Here is a 26798-nt window from a genome sequence, read left to right as displayed (position 1 = left end):
ATATATTCTTTCCCTACCTAGAATGTAGTGGCTTCACAGCTCATGGGTAATATGGTGAACCCAAGCAGAAGTCAATAAAATGTTTTATGTATCCTCTCACCATCGTATATTCTATTTGGCTATAGATGTGCATGTATGTGTATGTAAAACACATTATATAGTATAGAGGCTGTATTGGCATGTGTTTGAGGTGGCTACGTTTATTCACAAGTGGTGCACCCATCAATTGAGTTACACACATTATCTCAAATGAATGTTGGCAAAATCCCTTACAGGCAGGGAGAGACTTTCATTCATGGAGAGAATGAAAAATGTGGAGCTATATATTTAGAAGGGAGATTCATAAGAGGGGACATCATAGAGAGAAGCAGAGAGAGTAGAATGAAGCCAGGAATGGTTAACTGATGTAGGAGCGGAAAGGGAGACACGGAAACTTTTTTAAAATATTATGGAATAGTAGCAGCTGTTCAGTAGTTAGTTAGGATTCAGGCTGGCTTTTCAGTATAAACCTGATTTATCCAACCTACCCTAAAATACATTGAACTCCCTAAATCTTTTATCTTATTCCATCGTCGAGTTTTTCTGGGGAGTTTGGTAATTTTTCCCAGCTTATCATTTTGTTGGCCTGTCTCCCGCTCTTACACAACTAATGCCACTCCTTTTCAGGTGCTCAGGGGAGTAAGGATGACCCTTGGTCCACCAGTGATGCCACCTGCTAGTGCTTTTGGTCTTCAGATGGGCCAGGCCTTCTCAGCCCCCTAACCTGCTACTTCTGCTCTCTGGCTCTTAGGGCTGTGGGGGAAGAAGGGGAAAATATTGCTAGTTTCCCCCATCCTACACTGTGAGCTTTTATTTACCACAAGAAGTTCACATACACAGAGGGAATCTCCCCCCTCCCCCCCTCAATATCAGCAAAAAATGCATCTTATGAAACACACAATAACCATAGCTGTGCTATGGAATCAACATTAATTACAATGCTTGGTTAAGCTAAAGTGAGTTATATTACAGTATAAACATAATCAGTATGGTTAAAAGTAATAACACAGGAACACGTCCTTTCCCAGGATGATCCAAAAGTTAGAGATCTCCCTTGTGTGAACAGAGTTAGATAAAACATAAAGTTAAACATTCTTTTTTGGGGCGGGGCCAAGAAAAGATAGACATAGCAGAACTGAACTTCTGTTATGCAAACATAGGAAGAAAGGAATTGGTACACTGTACCAGACCTGTGGTAGGCAAAGGTAGGCCAGTACCCTGTCTCAGACAGTTGCCAGCACCAGATGCTTCAGAGGAAGGTGTAGGAACCCTACAGTAAGCAGAAGTGGGATAATCTGCCCCCCCCCATATTAGGCCACATCCTGATGGCTAATTGTTAGAGAGTGGCTTAAGCCCTAATGTATGAGGTTTAGTATCACTTCCAAAATTAATTGTTAATTGTCTATTCTTGATAGCCATATAAGTGTCCAATCCTTTTTTGAATCTTTCTAAGTTCTTGTCCTGAAGGAATTCCTGTGGCAATGAAATCCAGTTGAAGTATACACTGTATGAAAAAGTTTCTTTTTATCGATTTTTGAATTTGCCACCTTTTAATTTCATGGATTGTCCCCTTGTTCCTTTGACGCAAGGGGAACAGATATTCCTGATTTGTCTTCTTTATGCCATTAATTATTTTATCTCATTCGTTGCCTTTGTAAAGTAGACAGTCAGTTTTTTCTGTCTCTCTGTATATTTCAGTCTCTCCATCTGAAAAGATATACTCCTGTAAAGCTCTACCTAAGCAAATAAGTATAAAGAATATCTATTATTTTGTTCCTTTATTTTTCTTCTGTTTCATTTCAAGTAAAGATTCTAATGGGTCAATTAATAAAATTGCAAATTGTTAATAATATCTATATATTCATGACTACATCTGATAATGGGCTGCAGCTATCTAAGTAATTTTTGAGTGTGTTTCTTCTTAACAATGTTTAATGGATCATTTATTTAGAAAAATAGAGACTGTAGGTCCTCAGCCAACTTGACCTTAATAGTCCATTGGTCGGAAAAGCTATTAAAATACAGTGCTACATAGAATGTATGCTCTGAGAGTAGGATTTAGTGTACCCTAACCTCTTCATAAAGGAAAGAATCTTCCTGTCCAGTAAAATGAATTCCTTTGAGGTTAGTCTTCCATTCAGTCTCTGATTGGCAAGGATCGGAGTAGATTTTGCTGTTGGCATGTCATATGAATAAAAACTTAACATCATCCTAGTTAAAACTGCTAACTATTCAACAGTGGTGGAACTTACACATTAAATGAAAACATTCCACCTGCTGTATCATTATTTACTTAAATTTTTTTGTGGGCACTGGCGAAATGTGTGTTATACACTTTTTCTGGCTTTTACCTCTTTTGAGAGAATATAGTGTGCTCACTCTGGAATTCCTTGCATTGCTGCTACAGTTCACTTCATCTGATGCATGCAGTGGAAAATGCATGCATCCAATGAAGTGAGCTGTAGCTCACGAAAGCTTATGTTCATAAAGCTTATAATATTTAAATAAAGAAATAAATTTGTTAGTCTCTAAGGTGTCACAAGTACTCCTTTTCTTTTTTGTAAATACTATGTTCACCATTTGCCTGCGTGTGACATTCCCTAGGGTACAAACTGAACCACTGAGTCCCCTTAACTCTTCAGCTTGGGGTGCCTCTTACACTGCTTTGCTAGTGAAACTCAGCCTCTCCAGGTTCTGCTTACACACAGACATATAGAGTCGCTCCCAGCAAAATTACATGAATGCTCTCCCAGCCACTCATGAACTATATACAGGGTGACACCCGCTAATTCTTAGCCCCAGCCTGGTACCCCAGAAATGTGCATCTTGCACTGTTGAGCCCGCTACTGAACAAACCAAGCTCATTAATTTCCTTTGATGAAATGATGGATTATTATAGTGCTCCAGCCTTTGTTAACCTGAGTACATATTGCCAAACATTTCAACCAAAACACACTGGTTTAGACAAATCAATAAAACATTTTTATTTACTAGAGAAAGATAGATTTTAAGTGATTATAAGTGATAAAGGCATAAAAGTCAGAGTTGGTTACAAAAGAAATAAAAGATAAATCCGCAATCTAATTCCTAAATATTACCAACCTATATAAGATTTGAAAGCAAAAAGGTTTCTCACCCAAAAGCTTAGAGCAGTTCATACAAACTGGAATACCTTCCAGCTAGGACACACCCCTCCCTCCCCCACACCAACAGTTCAGTGATGCTCCTATTGTCTTTCAAGAGATCATGATGCTGTGAGTAGAGATGTGGGAGGAGAGGTGAGGAGTAGGTCACTGTCTCTCCTTTTTATACTGGAAAAGTCTTTGCTTGATCATGGGGTCAGCAGTTCCATTGCGTATGTGCTCTGCAGGCTGTCCTTCAAGTGAGTTGTAAATGTCTTGTTTACAACTTCCCTGCTGGTGAATCTCCGATGAAACAGATAATGACTCTCTAGCTCCCTGCTGGTGTGCAAATGTGTCTTTGTCTCTGAAAAACTAGTCTGAGCCTGCTTTTCTAACTTTGTTACATGCTAATGTAAGATCATTATTATACAGTAGAATCTCACAATTTTACATACATAGTTGCTGCACATATTTTACCAGGATAATAATGTTCAGTAGGTTGTGAGTTTTGAAATGATATCTCTCAAGGCATACTTTATACACCATATATCATAATCATATAATAGAGGTGAACCTGAGGTACAAGGTGTCATATGGGGTGTCACAATGGGCATAATTGATTTCCTTTCTGACCTGCCCTTTAATATCTGTGGCCTTATTTCTGAATAGTGGGTTGATTTTACCAATAAAATGCATGAAAAAAGAAATTCCTCATTTTGTAGCTTCTGCTCATCAAAGCCCAGATTTTTAAAAGGTATTTAGGCATTGTTTCACTCAGCATTGCAGAGGCTAGTTGGTTTAGTAGCCTAAGAGTATGTCTATACAGCAAAGAAAAACCCATAGCTGGCCTATGCCAGCCGACTTCGACTCATGGGGCTCAGGCTGCAGGGCTGTTTCATTGCTGTGTAGACGTCTGGGCTTGGGCTGGAGCCTGAGCTCTGGGACCCTCCCACCATGCAGGAAGTCTACACAGCAATGGGAGCGCCCCGCAGCCTGAGCCTTGCAAACCAGAGTTGACTGGCACAGACCAGCTGTGGATTTCTAAATCTCATTTTCAAAAGTGACATAGGACTGTAGGAGCCTGTGTCTTATGGAAAGTCAGTGGGACTCAGGCCCCTAGGTCACTTTTGAAAAATGAGTCTTGGGCTTCTAAATCAATTAGGGATTGCAATGCTGAGCAGAGCAGTGCCTAAATACCTTTTAAAAATCTGGGCCCAGATCTTTAGCCAATTTGATACCTGTCATGCTGTGTACAGCTTACCTAGTTGGCTGTTCCCATGAGGGCAGCTGAACTGCAGCAAAAGCTTAAATACCCTTGCATAGTGGGAATTTCTACAAGCTTTTAATTATACCTCTTAGGAAATCTTTCCAGTGGATATTAACCCTTTCTAGCAACATTAAAAAAATTAGGAATTTGTAATAATCTTTATCACCTGTTTTTGGACACAGTGTCTTCATTTTCCCATTACATTTGACTCTTAAAGTGAAAAATGGTAGGTGTTTCAGTCAAAAAATTTTCATGGTCATGGTCTTGAATCGCTCTCTCCCCTTTAACAGAGCAGCATGTAACCTAATAACACTACCAGCGGGGTTTTTATAATTTTGCAATAACAATTTATTAACAGTAAGTGAAACAATTAGCTAAGTTGTTTACTCAAACTTAGATCCAAAGAAACATTTCTTCTGTTCCACACTGTCAGCCCATAGAAATTTACCTTGGAGGATAAACATTTTGGATCAAACAGTATATTTACATAATATTCTATGCTGTACTTTAATTATGAATGTTATAGAATATTGCTACAGTTACTTTCCAGAAACTCAAAATCCTTGCCAAATGTTTCTCTGCTTGATCCCCTGTGTAAGTTAATGAAGAAGAGCCACTGAGATCCACCCAAGACCTCAATTTGGAGTCTGTCAGTGCATTTGCTGAATTGATAAGTAAGGGATCGCAACTGAGCAACCCTTTTCCACCTCTCTCCACACTAGGGCATGTCTTCTCTACTCCCACTCCTACTGTCTTAGAAACAGATGTTTTTGATATGATATTCAAAAGTCCTATAGCAGCACAAAGGATAAGAAACATTTTAGTGGCTGAGTCTGCAAACCTTACTCTCATGAGTAATTCAATTGACTGAAATGGGAGATACTCAAGTGAGTAAGGGCTGGAGGCCCAGTCCATAGGGCTTAAGTCTGATGTTTGATAATTGGGTATGTAAAATCAACTATTTCCCTTGGGCAGTAACCTCTTTTATATGTTACGTATTCTTACATCAGAGATCAGATGTGCAAGTCTGTTTTATCTGTTTCCCAGTTATCAGTCAGTCACTTCCATCAATAAAACAACCTCTAGAAATGGAGAATACATACAGAAATTATGATTACATTTTTAAACTGCTAAAGTGTAAACAAGCCCAGGAATCATACCCCTATTTATGAAAAGCTCCTTGAAATGTTAAAATGTAGAGACCATTTAGAGGCCATTGTGTTCAAGTGATTCTTTGCTGTTGTCCTGACATGTACATTACACAACCTTCCATCTGTCACTGAGCAAAGGAAAGTATTTTTCAAATATGGGCCATTTAACAATAATAATTGTACTTGACTGTTTTAAGTAATGCAAAAATAAATGTAAAGACATCTATATATTTATTTACTCAAACTGCTAGAGAATTGTGTGTGAGAACACAACGTTTCAAAAAAATGCCAAATGCTTTCGTTGTTATAAAATGAAGACTGTTGAAATGCCTAATATTCAGACTTCTGGTGTGTAGCCTGCAAATCTGTTTCCTAATTTTCTGAATGAATGCCCAGTCTATAACATGTGAGTGAGATTTGTAGTGTGGGTTTGAGGGCTTTGGGTCAGCTAAGATAACCTCTTAATATTTTCCCCCTCTAAAACGGAAGTCCGTCTGTGCTGTGATTTTAATATTATAGCAAAAATAGCTTCTTTTGGTCTGTTTCCCAAGGGTAAGCACAAATGGATACAGCAGCTGAGGTTATTCATACGGATTTCAATTAAGTTCTGACAAACGCTCTATTTTATTCTAAGTGTTTTGGTTTGCATAATTTGTGATTGATTTCTAACCCCACTGATCTTGGCTGATTGAGGAGGGAGGTGATACAGTTAATTCAGTCTAGAGGACTTGGCATGTATGTCCATCACAAGAAATTGTTCCTCTGAGCAGTACCCAGCATACAGAGAAGAGTTAAAGGAAACCTTCATAACTAATGTTTGTAAGGTCAGAACATTTCCCATTTGTGTATGTTGCTAAATTCCAGTGTCTTCTAAATTTATAACAAGGAAATTACATAGTATTTCATTGTTTTTCAAAACACTGAGAAACTCAAGTCTTTCAAAAAAAAAAAAAAGAGTACCTGTGGCCCCTTAGAGACTAATTTCAGAGGAACAGCCGTGTTAGTCTGTATTCGCAAAAAGAAAAGGAGTACTTGTGGCACCTTAGAGACTAACCAATTTATTTGAGCATGAGCTTTCGTGAGCTACAGCTCACTTCATCAGATGTTATACCGTGGAAACTGCAGCAGACTTTATATACACACAGAGAATGTGTGTGTATATAAAGTCTGCTGCAGTTTCCACGGTATAACATCTGATGAAGTGAGCTGTAGCTCACGAAAGCTCATGCTCAAATAAATTGGTTAGTCTCTAAGGTGCCACAAGTACTCCTTTTCTTCTTAGAGACTAACAAATTTATTTGAGCATAAGCTTTCGTGAGCTACAGCTCACTTCATCAGATGCATTCAGTGGAAAATACAGAGGGGAGATTTATATACACAGAGAACATGAAACAATGGGTGTTACCATACACACTATAACAAGAGTGATTACTTCAGGTGAGCTGTTACCAGCAGGAGAGAAAAAAACCCTTTTGTAGTGATAATCAAGATGGGCCATTTTAGCACACCTTGCAAACAACACCTGGCAACTTTCAATTTTTTGAGCAATTAATATGACGTGAAACTTTCTATATATTAATTCCTAATGTGCATACTGCCATGATATCTAGGTGCTAAGTAGCCTTCAAGCATTTTGGCAATAGGATTTAGACTTGCTATCTTTTCCTCTTCTCTTTTCCTCCCTCGTTTAGCTTGTTTGGTATTGTTTGCCTTCTGGGAGACTGAAGCAGATTATTTTGTCGTTCCATTAGTGGATGAAGGTCTGCTTTCCATTGTGACTTAAAACCAATAAGTCTGCTTCGTTCTGATCTCCAGTAAAAGAGAGCTCAGAGCCATCTCCTGAAAGTATCTTGCCTTCTGTTCCTGGGAGATTCTACCTAGGGACTGACAACCACAATATCCCTTATGATCGTAGTTGCTGTATCACAATGTCCAAGGATTACGCTAGCTTTTTTTTGGCATGGCATTGCATTGGGAGCTCAAGTTCAGTTGTGTGTCCACTGTGATCTTTTGATCCTTTTCAGAGTCACGGCTTTCCAGGAGACAGTCCTCCATTCTGTAGGTGTGGGCTGAATTCTTAGCTCCTGAATGTATGACTTTGCAATGGGCTATATTAAAACACATTTTGTTTGAATGGTCCCAGCCTACCAAATGATCAAGATTATTCTGTATGACTACCTGGTCCTTATTATTTTTGACTCTGGGTCATTTGGTGTGTCCTTTTTTTATTGACATAAAATCAGCACTCTTCCAGTCTTCTAAAATTTCCCTGGTATTCCAAGATTTATTGAAAACTAACATCAGCAGGCCAGAGATCTCCTCACCCTTCTCTTTTTGGACTGTTGAGTGAAAGTTATTTGAGCCTACTGATTTTAAAATGATCATTCCAGTAGCTATGCAGTGTAGTTGTAACCGTGTCGGTCCCAAGATTTCACCTCGTCTCTCTAATACCATAGTAGATGTTGTTTAACACCTGGAGTGAAAGGACAGAGTTTCTTTTTTGGCTGGTAGCCTTTGCTGTTACAGCTCTCCAGCCCTGTCATGGTGTGATTTTACCTGGACTTGGCCTTCCTCAAATAGAAGCTTCCTCTCTTACTATATTGTGTAGGGACTAATTAGATGGGTGCCTTATTTTGAAGGTGGTCCATCAGTTAGTCAAACCTTTTCTCTCCTCCTAATTCTTAGTGCTAAAGAGAATCAGGCTGGAATCTTATAACATGGTGGGATATTTACCATTTATGCCAGTCTTGCTGCCTTTGGGTATAAGCCAGCCCAAAAAACCATGTTAAAGAACAGAAAGCTTTAATGGTTGCTAAAATGGGTAATTGCTGCGGGTATTGTTCAACATTCAAAGTAAAGATTAAGCAGCTGGAATATGTTAACTTTGTAAAAATAAATGCTTATTGAAGGGAGTAGCAGTCTGACTGTTGTCAGTTTGTTCACCAAAGTTAACCTTGGTTCTGAGGAGCAGGAGGAGAAAGCATTAGGATGATAATTTATAATTTTTGCAGGCCTTCAACAAAAGTTTCCAGTTTAAGAGAAAACAAGGCATTTACAGTTCACAAAGACTGGCATTGAAATCGTTACCACTACTTTGCATTTGATGGAGAAATGGATGAATACTTGGACTTCAATACTGATATAAATGCAGAAGTAAATGTAAATGAGACTTTTCTATAATATTTCCTCTTTTGGGGAAAGGACTTATTGGTTTTTAAAGTAACAGACTAATATCACTGACAGCTGCAAAGCACATACAAGTTTCCATACACACGTTTTCCCCAGTTGTCTATAAACCACCACATCTGGTCTCCAGTGGAGATAATGCTAAGCTGTCACCGCATTGTGTGGTCGTTTAAGGATGCCTTCAGATGTTCACTGGAAAGTAGGTTCAGACTGCTGTGTTTATTTGCTATGTAATGTGAACAATATTCACACACAGAGGTAAAGGAAGTGTTATTGAAGTAGCACACTGTTTTACCTATGTTTGTTAACCATTTCAGGTACTAAAGCCTAATAAATTTAATTCAAAAGAAAACAATTTATGATATGATAACAATCTTATGGTATTTATAATGTGGCTGTGCACATGAATTAAAATTAAAAAGTATGTTAGCAGATTTTTTCAGTGAAACAAGACCGTATTGATTATATGCATCATTTACACACATACACACACACACTTGTATTACCTTCAATACAGTGTAGAATGAGAAGCTACTGAATGCTCATTCCCTTGGGGATTATGACTTCATGCAAATTTAAACAGAATTTAGCAGGTCCCATATGGGCAAGGTAGTTATCATGATTTGCTGTCAAACTGGGAGGATGTATCTTTTGGAGCCCCACAGGGGTCTGTCCTAGGTCCAGTGCTTTTCAATATTTTCATTAATGACCTGGATAATGGAGTGGAGAGTATCCTTATATAATTTGCAGATAACTTCAAGATGGGAGGGGTTACATCCACTTTGGAGGACAGAATTAAAATTCAAAAGGATGTTGAAAAATTGAAGAAATGGTCTGAAATCAAGAAGATAAAATCTAAGAAAGACAAGTGCAAAGTACTACACTTAGAAAGAAAAGATTATAAGTACACCCACAAAATGGGAAATAAATGGTGAGATGGTAGTACTGATTAAAGGAATCTGGAGGTTATGGTGGATCACAAATTGAACATGAGTCAACAATGTGATGCATTTGTGAAAAAGAGTAGTATTCTGGGGTGTATTAACAGGAGTATTTGTATGGAAGACCCAGGAGGTAATTGACCCACTCTGCTTGGCACTGATGAGTCCTTAGCTGGAGTGCTGTGTCTAATTCTGAACATCACACTTTAGGAAAGATGTGGATAACTCAGAGCATCCAGCGAAGAGCAACAAAAATGATAAAAGGTTTAGAAAGCCTGATCTGTGAGGAAAGGTTAATAAAATTGGGCAGGCTTAGTCTTGAGAAAAGAAGACTGAGGACAGATCTGATAACAGCCTTTAAATGTGTTAAGGGCTTTTTTAAAAGAGGACTGTGGTCATTTGTTATCAGTGTCCACTGGAGATAGAACAAGAAATAATGGGCTTAATGTGCAACAAGGGAGATTTAGGTTAGATATTGGGAAAAACTTTCTAACTAGAAGGATAGTTAAGCTTGAAATAGGCTTCCAAAGCAGGTTGTAAAGGTTTTTAAGAACAGGTTGGACAAACACCTGTCAGGGATGGTCAAGGTTTACGTGGTCCTGCTTCAAGTGCTGGATTTGATGACTTACTTCTTCCAGCTCTAAATTTCTATGGCCCCTAGTTCTTATATTATGGGAAGAAGTAAATAACTTTTTCTTATTCACTTTTTCCACACCACTCATGATTTTATATACCTCCATCATATTCCCCCTTAGTCTCCTTTTTTTCCAAGCTGAAAAGTCCTAGCCAATTTAAGCTCTCCTCATATGGGACCCATTCCAAATCCCTAATCATTTTAGTTGCCCTTTTCTGAACCTTTTCTAATGCCAGTATATCTTTTCTGAGATGAGCGGATCACATCTCTACGCAGTATTCAAGATGTGGGCGTACCATGGATTTATATAAGGGCAATAAGATATTCTCTATCTTATTCTCTATCCCTTTTTTTAATGATTCCTAACATCCCTTTTCCTTTTTTTGAATGACGCTGCACACTGCGTGGACGTCTTCAGAGAACTATCCACGATGACTCCAAGATCTCTTTCCTGATTAGTTGTAGCTAAATTGGCCCCCAGCATATTGTATGTATAGTTGGGGTTATTTTTTCCAATGTGCACTACTTTACATTTATCCACATTAAATTTCATCTGCCATTTTGTTGCCCAATCACTTAGTTTTGTGAGACAGTTCTTCACAGTCTGGTTTGGCCTTAACTATCTTGAGCAGTTTAGTATCATCTGCAAACTTTGCCACTTCACTGTTTACCCCTTTCTCCAGATCATTTATGAATAAGTTGAATAGAATTGGCCCTAGGACTGACCCTTGGGGCACATCACTAGTTACCCCTCTCCATTCTGAAAATTTACCATTTATTCCTACCCTTTGTTCCCTGTCTTTTAACCAGTTCTTAATCCATGAAAAGAGCTTCCTTCTTATCCCATGACAACTTAATTTACTGAAGAGCCTTTGGTGAGGGACCTTGTCAAAGGCTTTCTGATAAGATGGTAGAGTTCAGCTCAAACTTTCACATGAGGATTGGCTGCTCGTATGGTTCCCATCCCAGGACTGCTCAGCCCAGCTCCTCTTTCTATAGATCCAATCCCACCTTGCTTTGTGACCGGATAGAGTAAAATTGTTTCAGTGAATCAGATGAATCTAACCTTTTCTCAATAGGACCAACACCTGCTAACACCTGGGATGTTTCAAGCAAACACTGTCAGTCTGCTAGGGTACATCTGCACTGCAATAAAAAACCTGTGGCACCAAGTCTCAGAGCCTGGATCAATTGTTTCGGGCTTGGCCAGTGGGGCAAAAAATTATAGTGTAGATATTTGGGATCAGGCTGGAGCCTGGTTTCTGAGACCCTCCCAACTTGCTCGGTCTCAGAGCCTGGACTCCAGCATGAGCCTGAATGTCTACACTGCAATTTTAGGCCCTGTAGCCTGAGCCCTGCAAGCCCAGGTCAGCTGACAGAGACCAGCTGTGTCTATGCCATGGGTCTTTAATTGTAGTGTAGACTTACCCTTAGAGACATTCTAAGAGAGGAGGAGAAAGGACATACTTTTAGCTATACTTGGAATACATTGGACTAGATTAACTATTTGGATGTGGAGCAGTGAGGTTTGCTTACCTGTGTGTCTAATTAGGCAAGTCAAAACCACAATCCTTTTTCACAGAACTATTGAAACTAAAATTATGCCTATTCTTGGAGGATTTCTTGAAGCTTTAAATTTGCCAGGATATTTTCACTTGCAGTAGTTTTTATTTTGTTTAATTTTTACCATTAAAACTATTACTCTGTAGCTAAGACTCTATTAACTGCCATACTCAGCCCACACCAGAGCTTATTTACAGGCTAAAAACTTATACTCTGGTCTAAGGTCATTTAAAAAAAAATCATTTCAGAAATTGTAGGTTATACAGTTAGCAGTATCTAACTCTTGTGTCCTTAAATCACAAGCTATTTTCAATGGCACTGGCTTATGATAATGCTGGGTTCTACTGATAAAATCCATGTTAAAAAGAAAAGAAATTTCATTCTTCACAAGAGTGTTGTAACTAAAGGAAACAAATGCCATTGGAAAGTCTTAGGGTGTAGTCGACGTCCATGAATGAGGCAAGCTGAATTTGAACCAATGAGTGAGATCACTGAATGAGATCAGAGTTGTCAGAACAACTAGAAGCACCCTTATATCTTCTACCCAAAACCCTCCCCTGCCCTATACTCACCCCTGATTTTCAGGACTTGGCCATTAGATTCTGTGTCATATAAGTTGTATGGATTTTCAAAAGCCTGCCTATAATGTATGTAATTAAAAAAATGGGCCAATAATGGTGTTAAGAACTTGGATGTAAAAATAAGTCTGCTGCTGTGTCACATTAAAGGTAGTAGTAAGCAATTGCTATCCTGTACTCTCCCCAAAATCCTCTGTAGCAAAATGATTTTTAAAAACTCCAAGGACTCCTGTGAGATGGCTGTCTGTCCTGTAGGATCTCTGAAATAAATTTTAATAGCTACCTACACTGCTTCATTGAAAGATTCTTCTGAGGCTTTGGGCAAAGATTTAAACTGTAGCAGTTTCAGTGTAATATATAATAAACAGAAAATTATATTTTTAAACTTTTTTTTATACATTTTGTAAAAAAACAGACCCAGACTCTCTTTGTTGATTGCTCCCATTATAGGGAATACCCAAGTATGTTATGTTGGTTTAATTACGTTGTCAGCTCAGAAGAGAGGACAAATATTTCTGTGCTACATACATAAATAATTTAAACATTTCCAGATCTGTAACCTATTGATTTAATCTCCTAACATAAACTCAATAGGTTTACTGAACAAAAGTTTGGAGCCAGTTATGTTTCATGAAAATGCATGAATAAACAATTGGAAAAATTTAAATAAAATCCTGTTAATGTGCAGTTCTATTCTGAAACTATCTGTAAACATGGAATAGTGAGTTTCCATGTTTGTGTCTCAATGATTCCATTTCAAAGGCATTCAGTTTACAAGCAAAAAGTTCTATTCTATATAAATGTGTGATTTTTATGTATGATGTGAATATATATGAGACTATTTCCATGAGTGCAAAGAGTCCATATATTTAAATCTTGAATTGCATCTATTTGTTTGTTTTAATGTTAAGTGGTCTAATAAACCCACTCTGTGACCTACTGTAGCATTCAGTCATTATTCTTATTCTAGTCAAAGTCCGAACGTTTGGCTCTTTATTAAGAAAGCTTCACCTACATTGAGGAGGGACATTTTCTTTTTTTAAACTTTTTATTTAGTCGTTATTAACATACATGAACTTTCCACACAAGTATTAAGAAATCTTATTAATAACCTGTATTTGTTATCTTTAAAAGATCCCTTTGTGATTGGTCAAGTTCTTATCATTATCTGTGTATTTATTTTTTTCAGATTCCAAAAACCATATATTTTTAAAGTCTGCTTCATGTAAAACTGTCATGTTTTCCATTGAGAAGCATTCCTAGACTTGGTTTCTCTATACTACTAATATTGGGGGAATCTGAACAAGCTATCATGCATCTGGCTGCTAGTAATAATTGTGATATCAATGGGTCCTTCCCCAGGTCGATAACCTCCTTTGGGCTGTAACCTAATATTACTGAGTTCTGTGGGTAGTCTGTCTTTAGCTATCTTGAAATTTCTATTTGTTTCCCTCCCAAATACTATTTTCTTCTGTTATTCCCGCCATATGTGCAGAAAAGTCCTATTCCTTCACATCCTCTTCAGCATTTATGAATCCTTTTTTATATATATAGAAGGGTACCCTTTCATTAACAATATGGGAAGTCTAATTTCTAATTTGCTGTACATGTTCTGAACACGTTGCTTGGAATATCCACCATGTAAATTGTGAAAGATGAATAGACACAGAAGGAAACCATATTCTGTTAAACCTTTTCTACTTTATTTCAATACAGTTTTATGTTCTTATACAGCTTATTTACTATATTGCTTTTAATTGACAGAATCTGAAGAAGATTCAGGAAATGGACAAAGAAAAGAGTGATGAATCCAGCACAGACCTTGATGAGTTGAAAAATGCTGACTGGGTAGGGCTGTAGTCATTTACCATAATTTTCAATAGGTTATATTTTGATGTAAAAAATTAGATATTCTTAAGCTGCTTGCTTGTCACCTGCTTTCTGTAAAAAACAGTATTTAGGGTTTTTTGTTTCTGTAGTATGACTTGCTAATGACTCATAGAAAAAGTGGAAAATAAATGAAATCTAACACTGCCATCAGTGATTTACTGAATTACACTATGATTTTGGGATTTCTGTTAGTGACTAGAATAATCCACCAGATTTGTTTTCTAGTTTAAGATGGGTTTTGACCCATGTTTTCAAACCCACTGTACCACCTATCTACTTCATTGTTGTAAAAAATAAAATAAATTTAGTCTTATTTAGTTGGTTTAATGGTTCTCTGATGTGACGAGTGAGCTGTTTTTGCCTTAACTGCATTGGTACTCAGTAATAATGAGAGTACAGTAAATGTTCTGAAACCTTATTTGTCTCCTTTGACTCTTCAGGCTCGCTTTTGGGTACAGGTGATGCGAGATTTGCGGGATGGTGTTAAACTTAAGAAGGTTCAAGAGCGTCAGTATAACCCACTTCCAATAGAATATCAGCTCACACCCTATGAAATGCTAATGGATGACATTCGATCCAAACGCTATACATTAAGGAAGGTTATGGTGAGTTAAGAATACCGTTATGATAGATCTATACAGTCACCAATCACCATTACTTTCACTTTGTTTTTCAGAATTGTTACTTCAGTCATGTAATTAGCTATTCTTACATTGTTTTTACTGTATCCTAAATTTTGAATATTAATTAAGAAAAAATGGATCCATCAAAATGTTGTGCGCCTTGCTTTCAGATGACAAGGACAAAAAAATTTCAGGAGACAGGAAGCCGACATTTGATACACTTGAACAAACTGATTTTGTGTTGACTTGCTAGTAACACTAAAATTCAGGTTAACAGTCTTGCCGTACTTCCCAAGCAATATGAATTTTTTTAGTTGGCTCTTCATACTGTGGAGTACATTACTGACCAATCGTAACATAATTTTGTAAAGATATATATTACTTCAGAGCTCCTTGGCCATCATACTTTTCAAGGTGTGAAATGCATGAGAATGGCATCTCATACTGTCATAAAAGAGGAAAGCCAAAAGTATCTGCAAACTTCATCATAGGCACTTAAATTATTGAAGTAGGACAGTCCAATCTAAAGCTCAGGAATTATACCTTGCGGGAATGAATACCTTCCCTCGAAGTCTTCAGCTTTAATAAAGGCTCACAAGTTCTGATTTGGGCATGACTGTTTCAGCACAATGCAGTGTTCCTTTGGACTCAAGAGAACAAGCTGAGACATCGAGGCAAGCTTCCAAATATCAGTGAATTACTTCCCAGACACTCATGTACAACTTAGGAGTGACTGTCAGGAAGATGTACTTTCTGTATTAGGACCACCTACTCCTTGGTATGTCCTGGAATCTCTCAGACCTTCTATTGCAGCTGCTTCATATAATGGTTTTTTAAATGGTCATTATCATGCAATTAATAATGGACACCAGGAACTGAAGATTTCTTAACAGCGATGAGCACATTCAGAAATCCCTGTGTAAATGCATGGATTTGAATAGTGTCAATGCTCTCAGCACTGAGAACTGCCTTGAGATTTCATGGTTCGTTTTTGCCCACTGATTGCACTAAGACAAATGTTGTTGACTAGAGAGTGCTGGGAAATGATTTTATGCAACTTTGCAGGGGGTTAGGAGGTTCATTAGGATTTTAAGATTCTTGACAAAAACTCTCAAAATTTTCTTTGTGTTGAAAAAGCTATTTTCCCCACCCAAAAATATTTTGATGGAAGGCTTGTAACCAGCTCTGTTGTTGATACATCTTGTGACTTGTTCTAGAATCACAGAATTTTGCACTGAGCTTGGATGGCTTCTGATTTTTTCCTGCCCCTATCTCACCCTACCCCCAATAGATTGGCACATAGAATAGAATAGAAATATCCACTCCTTATAATGGAATGTAGCCACACCCCCTTCCTCACACAAGAAGGCATTGTGATTATGAATGATAGTCTGGAACCAATTGACGTTACATGGTGCTTCATGTGTTTCAAAGTGATATGTGAACATTACCTCATCAGTCCCTACAGCTCTCCTGTGAGGTAGGCAAGTGTGTTGTTAGCCTTATTTTATAGATAGGGAAATAGAGTTATTCCTGATGTGACTGGTTGTGCTCATGTGAGTGTGACAGATGTAGGTTATAGGTTGTATCTTTGGGTCAGGATGGGCACCTCTCTCATCCCAGACATCCTTCCTTGGATATGGCCATTGCTGTAGAGCTGGTTTGGAGTTTAGGGTGTAGCTCTGTGTAGTCTTATGTAGTCTTCTGCAGGCAAAAAGCAGTCTGAATGAAAAAGGCCAACAAAATAATCCTGCAGCCCACAAAATGGTCAGCGCTTACCCCTCAAGGCAAAAGTTAAATAGTTTCTGTAAAGGGGGTCGAGGTTCCTAGCTCCCTGAAAGGTCTGAGGGGCCCAGGCTGAGTGTCCTGGCCTCTTAAAAAGGAAAGCAAAGCAAAGATAGTCATTGCATTTCCCCAGAGGGAGCAGGGGGCGTATGCTCTTCAGCAGCTTTCCTGCAATAGATGCTGCTGTTGAGACACTATGGTGATGAGGGCAATTTAAGTACATAAGTAGTAATGTTATCTATCTTATAGCTATGGTTCAGAGAGCTGTGTTACTTTTAATATCAACCACAGAGCAAAAGAAAAACAAAACCTGGAGGCCCTTTGCTTGTGACACAATACATGGATTCAGTACAGTAATTTTGTTTGACTAGGAGCCCTGAACGATATTCTAGTTCACCTTTTGCCAACATAGCCTCAAATTTGACTTCTGTCAAGTTAGTTCTCAAAAGATTTTCTTCGTGTGGTTGGTGTTGAAGGCACAGCTGCTCTTTCTGAAACCCAGATACTAACTATGTACTATATGCCTGCAGGCATCCATTTCAGTCCTGCTTCTTTCATCTATGAAAAATACTAGGCAGGTTGTCTAAAGCCACTTTTGGTCACATGGGCATAAAAGTGAATTAGGATTAGAATCTGCTGCAGGTACAAAATCTACTGGTTTATCTCTGAAACTGTTGCTAGCTTTGTCTGACTTCAACTTGCTGGTACCTCCATGCTAGAAAAATAACTTGTTTCTTATTATAAAGTTTCCACCTAGTAGTTTGTGTTTTGCTGCTGAGCATGCTCGAAGAATTTCTGTGCAGAAAATTGTATAATAATATGGATGCAGTTTGATAGGAAATGAAATTTACTGAAGCCTGAAGGGTTCACAGATCCTTACAAGTTCAGTTAGATCTCCTGAATACAGCATATTTTTGCTGTCTGTCATGGGTCATAGGTAAATATATATATAATATATATATATTCCCAATGGAGAAAGCTTTCATGTCTCTCTAGATGGGGAAGCAAAAACAAGAGTCCCAAATCTGAATGGAAAAGCAGCGAGGGGAAAAGAGATTATTTTTCTTTCTATCAGTCAAAACATACACATGGCAAAATTGTGATTTAAGCGAATTTAAACAATTGGAAGTCAATCGACTTAAGCTCCAAAATTGCTTTTGAAAATGGGTCTTCGTCAATCTAAATCACTTAGACCTTGCAATGCTGAGTTGAGCAATGCCTAAATACCTTTAAAAATAGGAGTGTTAATTCTGAATTAATGAATTTATCATCATAATTCCCTGTGAGGTGAGATGTTTGTATTATCCCCATTTTATACATGGAGAAATGAGGCATACAGATTAAAGCCAAATTTATCAGATGCGTCAATAATTTTGGGTGCCCTATTTGAGAAGACTAGGACCTGATTTTTCATAGTACTTAGCGTTTGATAGCACTTTATATGTTCAGAGCAGAACTCCCAATGACTCGAATTGCAGCTGTGACTGCTCAGCACTTCTGCAAATCAGAGCCTGGGTGTCTCCAGCAGGACACCCAGAAAATAAGGAACATGCAATTAATTGCTACCTGTGAAAAGTTTGGTTTATGTGTCTTGTCCAGTATCACATAGGAACTCTGTGGCAAAGGGAGAGAGAATGCTATTCTCTTTTGCGGCATTCAGTTGCCTTAATTGTGAGATCATTCTTTCTTTTCCTGCAGTTCCTGCCTCCTTTACCGCACATCTGACCACCTCAGTAAATGGGGCAGCACAGAGACAACAGCCTCCTTCACAATACAACCCTGAATCTTTCTCAGAGCACTGTCCTTCTTATGCACTCGGGGAGCAGGGGTCCTGTGGGGGAAAAGTAGTCTTTAACTACATGATCACTGTGACCAAGTGGGACTGTTCTTAATATGTCCTCTGAATACTGTAGGGGTGCCTCAGTTTCCCCTATGCATTTCTTAAGTATCTAGGTGGTGGGATAAGGGTGTATGATCGTTGCAGAGCCCTAGAGGGCAGGTGTGTGTAGGGCTCTGGACACCGAGAATAGCCAACACCCTGTTTCCTGGGAACTGATGTCCTGGCCCTTTCCCCCCTGCAAGGTGAGAGCTACAGGGTTGGAGAACAAAGGAATCAGATGACCTCCTGGCCCGGGAAAGGGACAAATCCCAGAGGAGGAGGGGCTGGAGAGAGTTTCAGTTTGGGGCTGGCTGGGGACGAGGAGTGAAGTGCAGACGTGGTTGTCTGGCTCACTGCTCCCTAAAATGGATCCAGCTCAGGGGTCCTGTTCTCTGTACCTACAAGCTCTGTTTTAGACCATGTTCCTGTCATCTAATAAACCTGTTTTGCTGGCTGAGAGTCACGTCTGATTGTGAATTTGGGGTGCAGGACCCTCTGGCTTCCCCAGGACCCCGCCTGGGCGGACTCGCTGTGGGAAGCGCACGGAGGTGCAGAGGATGCTGAATGCTCCGAGGTCAGACCCAGGAAGATGGAAGCCGTGTAAGCTTTTTGCCCTGAAGACAGTCTGCTCACAGAAAGGAGACTTCACCAGAGTCCTGACTGACTTTGTAGGGAGCAGTTCCAGAGCATCGCCCGGGGAGTCCACGATAACCTTTAGCCAGTGACCTGGAAAAGTTCGAACCCACCAACATTCCTATGGATGCCCCAGCATCTCTCCCATTCCTTGGTAGGAGTTACACCAGGCCCTTCCAGTTTTACGCCCTTCCAATTTCATGCCCTCCCTTAGGTCAGGGGTGCTCGATGGCACTCACGTGCCTCATGTGGGAAGGTTTCTGCGGCCCGTGTCCTTTTGCCACCCCAAAATCCCCGGGGGTCCAACTGGAATCGGGTCTTCTCCCAGCGCTCCAGTCTGGAGGGTTGCAATTTGGGCTCTCTTGCTTAAGAGCCCCCCATCTTGACCTGGGCCACTCTCTGACCAGGTGTCTCTGTCCCCCACCATTCGGCATCAGCCCAGCACCCAGCCAGCACCCAGCCCTGTGTTTGAGGCGTCGGTGAACCCTGTAAAGGCCTTGGCAAAGTTGGGGTTTACCAGATTTACCGGGCCCTGGATTAGAGCCTCCTTCAGCGCAGAGAGAGCCCTCTGGCACTGCTCGGTCCAGACCAGCTGGTCTTGCTTCTCCTTCTTACATAGCTCAGTGATGGGGGCAGCTAGGGAGCTCAAGTGGGGTACAAGCCTCCAGTAGTACCCCACCATCCCAATAAAGCTTTTTTAGTGGGAAGTGGGAACAGGCCACTCTCTGATTATCTGCACCTTACACGTTTCAGCTTTTACCGTCAGTCCTGCCTCCTTGAGGCAGCCCAGCACCCTCTTCACCTGGGACACAGACTGTTCACTTACAGAATTAGCATGGAGACATTCCTTTCTCAACAACCTTGTCTCCCCAATAAGCTGGCCAAACACAGCCTTTGGTTATAGGCCTGTTTAACTTTCTTAACAGCTTTTACTCCATCTGAGACCTTCTCAAAGCTATCCACACTGGATCTTTCAACAGAAAAGTCAGTGGCTTAATTCACAACAGAAAATTTCTGGCTGTTAGGAACTGAAACTTCCTTGATTAAATCACTTTCACACCCTTCAGTTGCAGTAAACTGTTTGCAAAGACTACCATGAGGATTCCTTTCCCTAGGGGCTTTTCTATGCAACAATTCATCCTTCACAGAAATTCTGCCATTACCCTCTTTACCTAGGGCTTGCTTTAGAGGAACACTTTACTGAGCAACAACAGATTCTTTCTGGATCTCACTTACATCCAGAGTTACCTCTGGCCCATCAGGCGGATTCCTACACAATCCCCTTTCAGGCAAACTCACAGACTTCCTAGATAAAAAGTTAGAAGCATTCTCCTTCCCTTTGCCACACACAAATTCAGGAATCTTTTCCTTCTTGCTACAGGTTTCCATACCATCAGTAAGTAACACAATCAAATCACCTTTATGCTCTCTTTGTGCCCTGGCTAGGATCTCACTCTGATTAGACAGAGTTGCTACACCCTTTCCCAACAACACACTAGTAACAGGCAAAATACAAGCACCAGAATTGTCTGGCCTCTGGGATTTTGCATAGACACTAACTGGATACGACCTAGTTACAGTGCCATTCTCCCTAGCAGACACAAACTTAGGACCATTCCCTTCCTGGGCTTTAGTTGAATCCAGAACCAACTCTGAGACAACTGCACTATTCTCAGCCATCACAGGCTGAAAGGCCCCTTCTGTCTGCTCCACAGACAAAGAAGAACCAGACACACTTTCTCCTGAACCAGACACACAGCTTGGGATCTCATTTCCCTTGTCCCAGCACACAGAGCTGTTCACACACAACTGCTTGGAGACCAGGGTAGCTCCCTCCATAGGCAAGTCGATACCCCTGACAGACACAGGCACATTCCCTTCACTGTCGCACTTCTCCAGGTAAGGTATAGGGACACTCATCTTCCACTATCCTCGCCTTCCCAAACTGCTGATTAGACAAAGCCATCAGCTCACAAGGCTGCCTAGGCTCATCCAAACTTTCCTTACCAAGCACCTTGCCACTCCCAACAGATAAACTGCTGCTCTTCTCACTACCCTGAGCTACTTCCAGCAAATCGCAGTTACCCTTCTCAGGTTCACTTTTACGAGCTGTACTCTCAAAGTTCTGTTGTTCTTCCCTTACCAACCTCTGCTTCCACAAGGAACTAGATGTTACATTCACTGAGAGTACAAGTCATATCCAAAGTGTCTAGAGATGAGAGTAGACCTGCCATCCCCTGCATTCTCGAGAGATTAACTACCCAGCTGTTCTGCTCTGCAGACTCAGCTACCTAGTCTTCCATCTCGCTGGCTGGGCCTGGGGTCACAGCCCCGCTGAGCCCTGTCCCTGGTTGCTCCCTCCCTGCCGTGGGATCACTTCCCAGCAGCGCCTCTGGACAAGGCAAACCTGGTTGGTAACCGACCTGCCCTGCCTGTCACCCCCACCCCCAAGCTGGGGTCTCAGCTCCCACTGTGCTCAGCGCTGCCCTTGCTGTTCCAGTGGGGACAGGCAGTGAGCTCGCTGCTTTCCTCACTGCATCAGAGCCAGCGTGAGCCCCCTCTCCGGTGCGCAAGCATCTCTCTGTTCCACCCAACCCCAGGAGTCTGGTTACAGGCCGACAGGTAGCCTAAGCCTAGCAGCTCCGCCCCCCTGCCAGCCACGTCATCTGCATTTTAACTGACCATTTCCCTCTCAGCCGATTGGTTCCCTGGATTCAAATTCAAACCCTTGGCCGTTACAGGAGCAGGGCCTGGATCCTGTCCCAAAGAGACACAGTCACCCCCAACAGGGTCTCACAGCTGATATCCTGGAGAACCCCAACGACCAGCCAGACCTCCCTCCCCGGGTCTGCACAGGGATCTGGGCCATAGGCAGGGTGAGGGGCTTCATCCCTGGGACCCTCACCCAGGTCACACAGCCCCTCAGCTTCTGAGGCTGCACCACAAGGGGCCTGACAACAGTTCTTTCTGTCCCAGGATCTCGCCACCCCAGGAATGTCTCCCCATTGACCATCACCTTCCGCTCCCACTGGAGGTCTGAGGGGCCTGAGCCCAGGAGACTGCACACAGACATATAGGTTGGGACCAGGAGTGGGAGCCTGTCCAACTCCCCACCCATCTGGCTGACGGAGTCTACGGCCTTGGGACCCAGCAAGGGAGCTAGACACCGGGGCTTTTCCTCAGGGTCCCCCTCGTTCAAATCTCCAGCCTGCTCAAAGGCAGTGGGGTGGCATCCACATCCCCTCTCTCCTTAACCAGGGACAGCAATTTAGTATCGAGGTTCCCTGCGGAACTGGCACCCCGGGGTCTATCCCCACTCACCCCTGGGAAGTCCCCTATGCCTCTCCACTCCACCACCGCCAGTTCATGCTGCTGCTGCTTCTGGAGCTCTTTCTCGGGCTCTCGCTGTCTCTCACAGTTCTCTTGCTCTCTCAGACTCAGCTCCAATCCCGTCTGTCTCCAATCCCCTGATGGGGAACTCGATCGTGAAGACTCCCGTCTGGTCGGGGACAGGAGTCTTGGGGATGCCTGGCTACCACTCTAGCTGCTCCCAGATCCTGCTATAGCCCCATTTGGGTCAGGAATCTGTTCCTTAGAGCACTCATCCTCCTCCAGCTGCACGATTAACTGTGCTTTGGTGAACTTTCCAATGCGCAACCCTCTCTTTTTGCACAGGGTTACAATATCCTTCTTAAGGAGATGGTGATAGGCCATCATTTTGCTGTTCCCAAGTTGTTGTGAACTCACAGGCCTGTGTGCTTTTAGCCCCCCTCCCCCCCCCCAGTTTCCAGGGAGAACCCCTAGTGTGCCAGCCCAGCCCTTCTCGATGTCACCACCTCTTTGCCAGGGCCAAGCTGCAGGCTCCTCCGCCCCAGGACTGCTCACCACAGTCCCCAGGGGGACCCCATTACTGCACAGTCCTTCTTGCTGGTCACACACTCCCAGGGGTTAACCACCCCCCGAAACCACTCCTCTCTGAGCCTTCAGCACACCTGGTCCTCATCAATCCCGCTTTGTTTTACTGCTCCCCAGTCACTTACTGCAAGAAGCGCCATCCATGGGGTGCAGTACATCCCACTTTTGCCACCAGTTGTCATGGAGTCCCTGAGCGATGCTCTGGAACTGCTCCCTACAAAGTCAGTCAGGACTCTGGTGAAGTCTCCTTTCTGTGAGCAGACTGTCTTCAGGGCAAAAAGCTTACACGGCTTCCACCTTCCTGGGTCTGACCTCGGAGCATTCAGCATCCTCTGCACCTCTGTGTGCTTCCCACAGCGAGTCCGCCCAGGCGGGGTCCTGGGGAAGCCAGAGGGTCCTGCACCCCAACTTCACAATCAGACGTGACTCTCAGCCAGCCAGTAAAACAGGTTTATTAGACGACAGGAACATGGTCTAAAACAGAGCTTGTAGGTACAGAGAACAGGACCCCTGAGCTGGGTCCATTTTAGGGAGCAGTGAGCCAGACAACCACGTCTGCACTTCACTCCTCGTCCCCAGCCAGCCCCAAACTGAAACTCTCTCCAGCCCCTCCTCCTCTGGGATTTGTCCCTTTCCCGGGCCAGAAGGTCACCTGATTCCTTTGTTCTCCAACCCTTTAGCTCTCATCTTGCAGGGGGGAAAGGGCCAGGACATCAGTTGCCAGGAAACAGGGTGTTGGCTATTCTCGGTGTCCAGAGCCCTACACACACCTGCCCTCTAGGGCTCTGCAATGGTCATACACCCTTATCCCACCACCTAGATACTTAAGAAATGCATAGGGGAAACTGTATTCAGAGGATACATTAAGAATAGTCCCACTTGGTCACAATCCCATAATAGCATAATGCATATGCACAAGGGGAGTGTAAATACAGAGTTTTACGATGCCTGAGTCACCTATAGTACATGCACACAGAAAATTATATATACAATCTTGTGGTTTAATTGTATTTACTGAAAGAATATAATGCATTAATAATGCAGGTAGCAAGGAGAAGATGATGAAATTTTCAGAGCTCTCTGTCCAGTGCACTTGTACTTTACTTTAGTATTTGTATATAGCATTTTAGCTTCACAATTGGTATTTCTCATGGTGGATATGTTTTCATGTGAGTCCAGGAATAACTATTTTAGAAATGATGTAGCATAGCTCACCTGTGATCAGCCCATGTTTGCTCAATTTCACTTCAACTGAAATTTTCCAGATCATACTGTGACAGACCCAGACCAGTGGGGTGTACAAATATACTGGCCACTGGATGAACAGTTTTCTGATCCCTGAGTGACCAGAGCAGGGGCTGCACTAGAGCAATGGAGAACCTGCTTGAACCAATTAAGACAGGCAAGCTAATTAAGACACCTGGGGCCAATTAAGAACATACTAGAATCATTATGGCAGGCAGACTCATCAGGGCACCTGGTTTAAAAAGGACCTCCCATCAGTTAGGGGAGGGTGTGCAAGGAGTAGGGAGTGAGAAGGCATGCTGCTGGAGGACTGAGGAGTACAAGCGTGATCAGGCTTCAGGAGGAAGATCCTGCAGTGAGGGTAAAGAAGGTGTTGGGAGGAGGCCATGGGGAAGTAGCTGTCACGCAGCTGTTACAAGAGACACTGTAAACAGTTGCAATCCACAGGGCCCTGGGCTGGAACCCGGAGTAGAGGGCGGGCCCAGGTTCCTCCCATCCCCCTGAATTCCCTATTTGAGACGAGTAGGTGACCTGGACTGTGGGTCCCACCAGAGGGGAAGGTCCCTGGCCTATCCCCCGACCCACTAGGTGAGTCAGCAGAGACTGTGGGGATTGTTCTCCTCCTTTTCCCCGTGCTGCCCAGTGATGAGGTTAGCTGAGTGAATGGCAGGTTTGAGCCCCTAGCAAAAGTGGCCAAACTGAGGGCGGCCGTGAATCTCTGAGGCGAGCAAATCTGCCACTAAGTGCAGGACCCGCCAAGGCAGAGGAGGAACTTTGTCACAATACAAAACATAGTATCAGTTGAATTGACTGCATTGTCAATTAGATACATTGTTCTACTGTGCTTTTTCTAAAGTGTTGCTTGGTGTGGCTGTGTTGAGATAGCTTCATTTCAATGGTGAGTAAAGCAATTCTTTTGAATGTCATTTGTAATGTGCTTTTCAATCACTTGGGATCAAAGGCATGTTATAAATACACAATTATATTTATTATCATAACCATTCAAGATTAGACTTGCCATTTGCAGCCAACCTGTTTATCTGCAAATCATATTTGTTTATTGAATGTGAAAGTGGTGGGCTGAAAGCAAGTGTAGGAAGCCACCTTCACTGTGTTTTCATCTCACTGTGCTTTTGCTATGTGGTGGTTTATGTTTCTGGTAGATCTTGCACTCTCAGGCCACATTTTTTCTAATAGGTAATGTTGCTAGTTTTAATGTACTCTTGTACAAAATTCTTCAGAATTTTAAATGTAAGCATTTTTCTTTCATTTTGATTTTTACATATAGGATATTTTTGGCAGTGCTTTGAGATACTTTGATTAAACATCAGTATGTGGTTGGTTCCAGTCTGGTATCTGAACAGAATTACAAATATTTAACACTTTTTTTCTGCGCCTGGCTGTGTGGCACAGATATGCTTGTACTGTGCATATCTGACCTAATCTATTTAATCCATAGCCAAGACTTCTATTTCTGTAAGGGCATTCATAACCACCAGTTCTTATAATCACTTTTTAATAAATAATGCTTGTGAAAGAGTGACTATTTTGGAAACAGAAGTTAGTTTGACTGCAGAAAAAATACAGCATTTACAATGGCAATGAAAGCTTTTCAGTAGTGTGCAGAGTCTCAGCTTTGACCATAAGTCCTTGGCATTTCTACTGAGGCTATATCAGTTACTCTGCCATACGCTTCCATTGTGGCCTTGGGGAAATCAGTTGAGCAAATTAGGTATTTTAGCTTTCCCAGTAGTGAAATAGGGATTCAAATACTTACTGATTGTATAGGGATGGTATGAAGGTTAATTCAGGGAGTAAAGCTCTTTGAGATCCTCAGATCAAAGGTCCTCTAGAACTGCAATGTTGTTTATTATTTATTTTATATTGTGATGTTGATAACTGTCCCGTTGGGACTGGACTGAGATTGCCAGCTCACCAAACAGCTGTCAAATGTTAACAACTTTCCATCACTACTAACTTTGACAATGCTTGAACCAGTGACCTGGAGGAAGAAGACTTCAAGTCTCATTACCAATCAAGTGAATCATGCAGACCTGTGAAAACTATCAATTCTTTTACAAGGAAGGGGGAAAACATAATTGCTTTAAAAATAATATTCTCCCCATCAAATGTCAATAAAAACCATTTAATTGAAAAGTTTTCTTTAATGTTTTTGGTGAACATGAAGGATGTGGGAGAGTTCTGTGTTTCTATCAATAATATATACGCCTCCATTTACCTTCTTGATATTCTGCCTGATTGCAGAGAATTAAATCAAAGGAAGCTATTAGGAGGAAATAAACAGGAAATGAAACATCAATAGAGGAAAAAATACGCCAGTGACAAT

At 41.5% G+C, this 26798-nt stretch overlaps 1 protein-coding gene across 3 annotated transcripts in view; it reads left to right on the top strand.

Moving 5' to 3' along the window:
- SPIRE1 (spire type actin nucleation factor 1) overlaps nucleotides 1-26798 on the top strand; it is a 187187-nt gene that overhangs the window by 117959 nt on the left and 42430 nt on the right. For all 3 annotated transcript variants that reach the window (XM_075125320.1, XM_048840209.2, XM_048840210.2), the window contains exons 5-6: nucleotides 14246-14329; nucleotides 14812-14976. In XM_075125320.1, coding sequence (XP_074981421.1) covers nucleotides 14246-14329; nucleotides 14812-14976 — 249 coding nt within the window. The remainder of the gene's footprint in view (nucleotides 1-14245; nucleotides 14330-14811; nucleotides 14977-26798) is intronic.

The sequence above is a fragment of the Caretta caretta genome, chromosome 2 (assembly GCF_965140235.1).
Source record: "Caretta caretta isolate rCarCar2 chromosome 2, rCarCar1.hap1, whole genome shotgun sequence".
Taxonomy (NCBI): Eukaryota; Metazoa; Chordata; order Testudines; family Cheloniidae; genus Caretta; species Caretta caretta.
The sequence above is the reverse complement of the archived record's forward strand: the minus strand, read 5'-3'. Positions and strand labels throughout refer to the sequence as shown.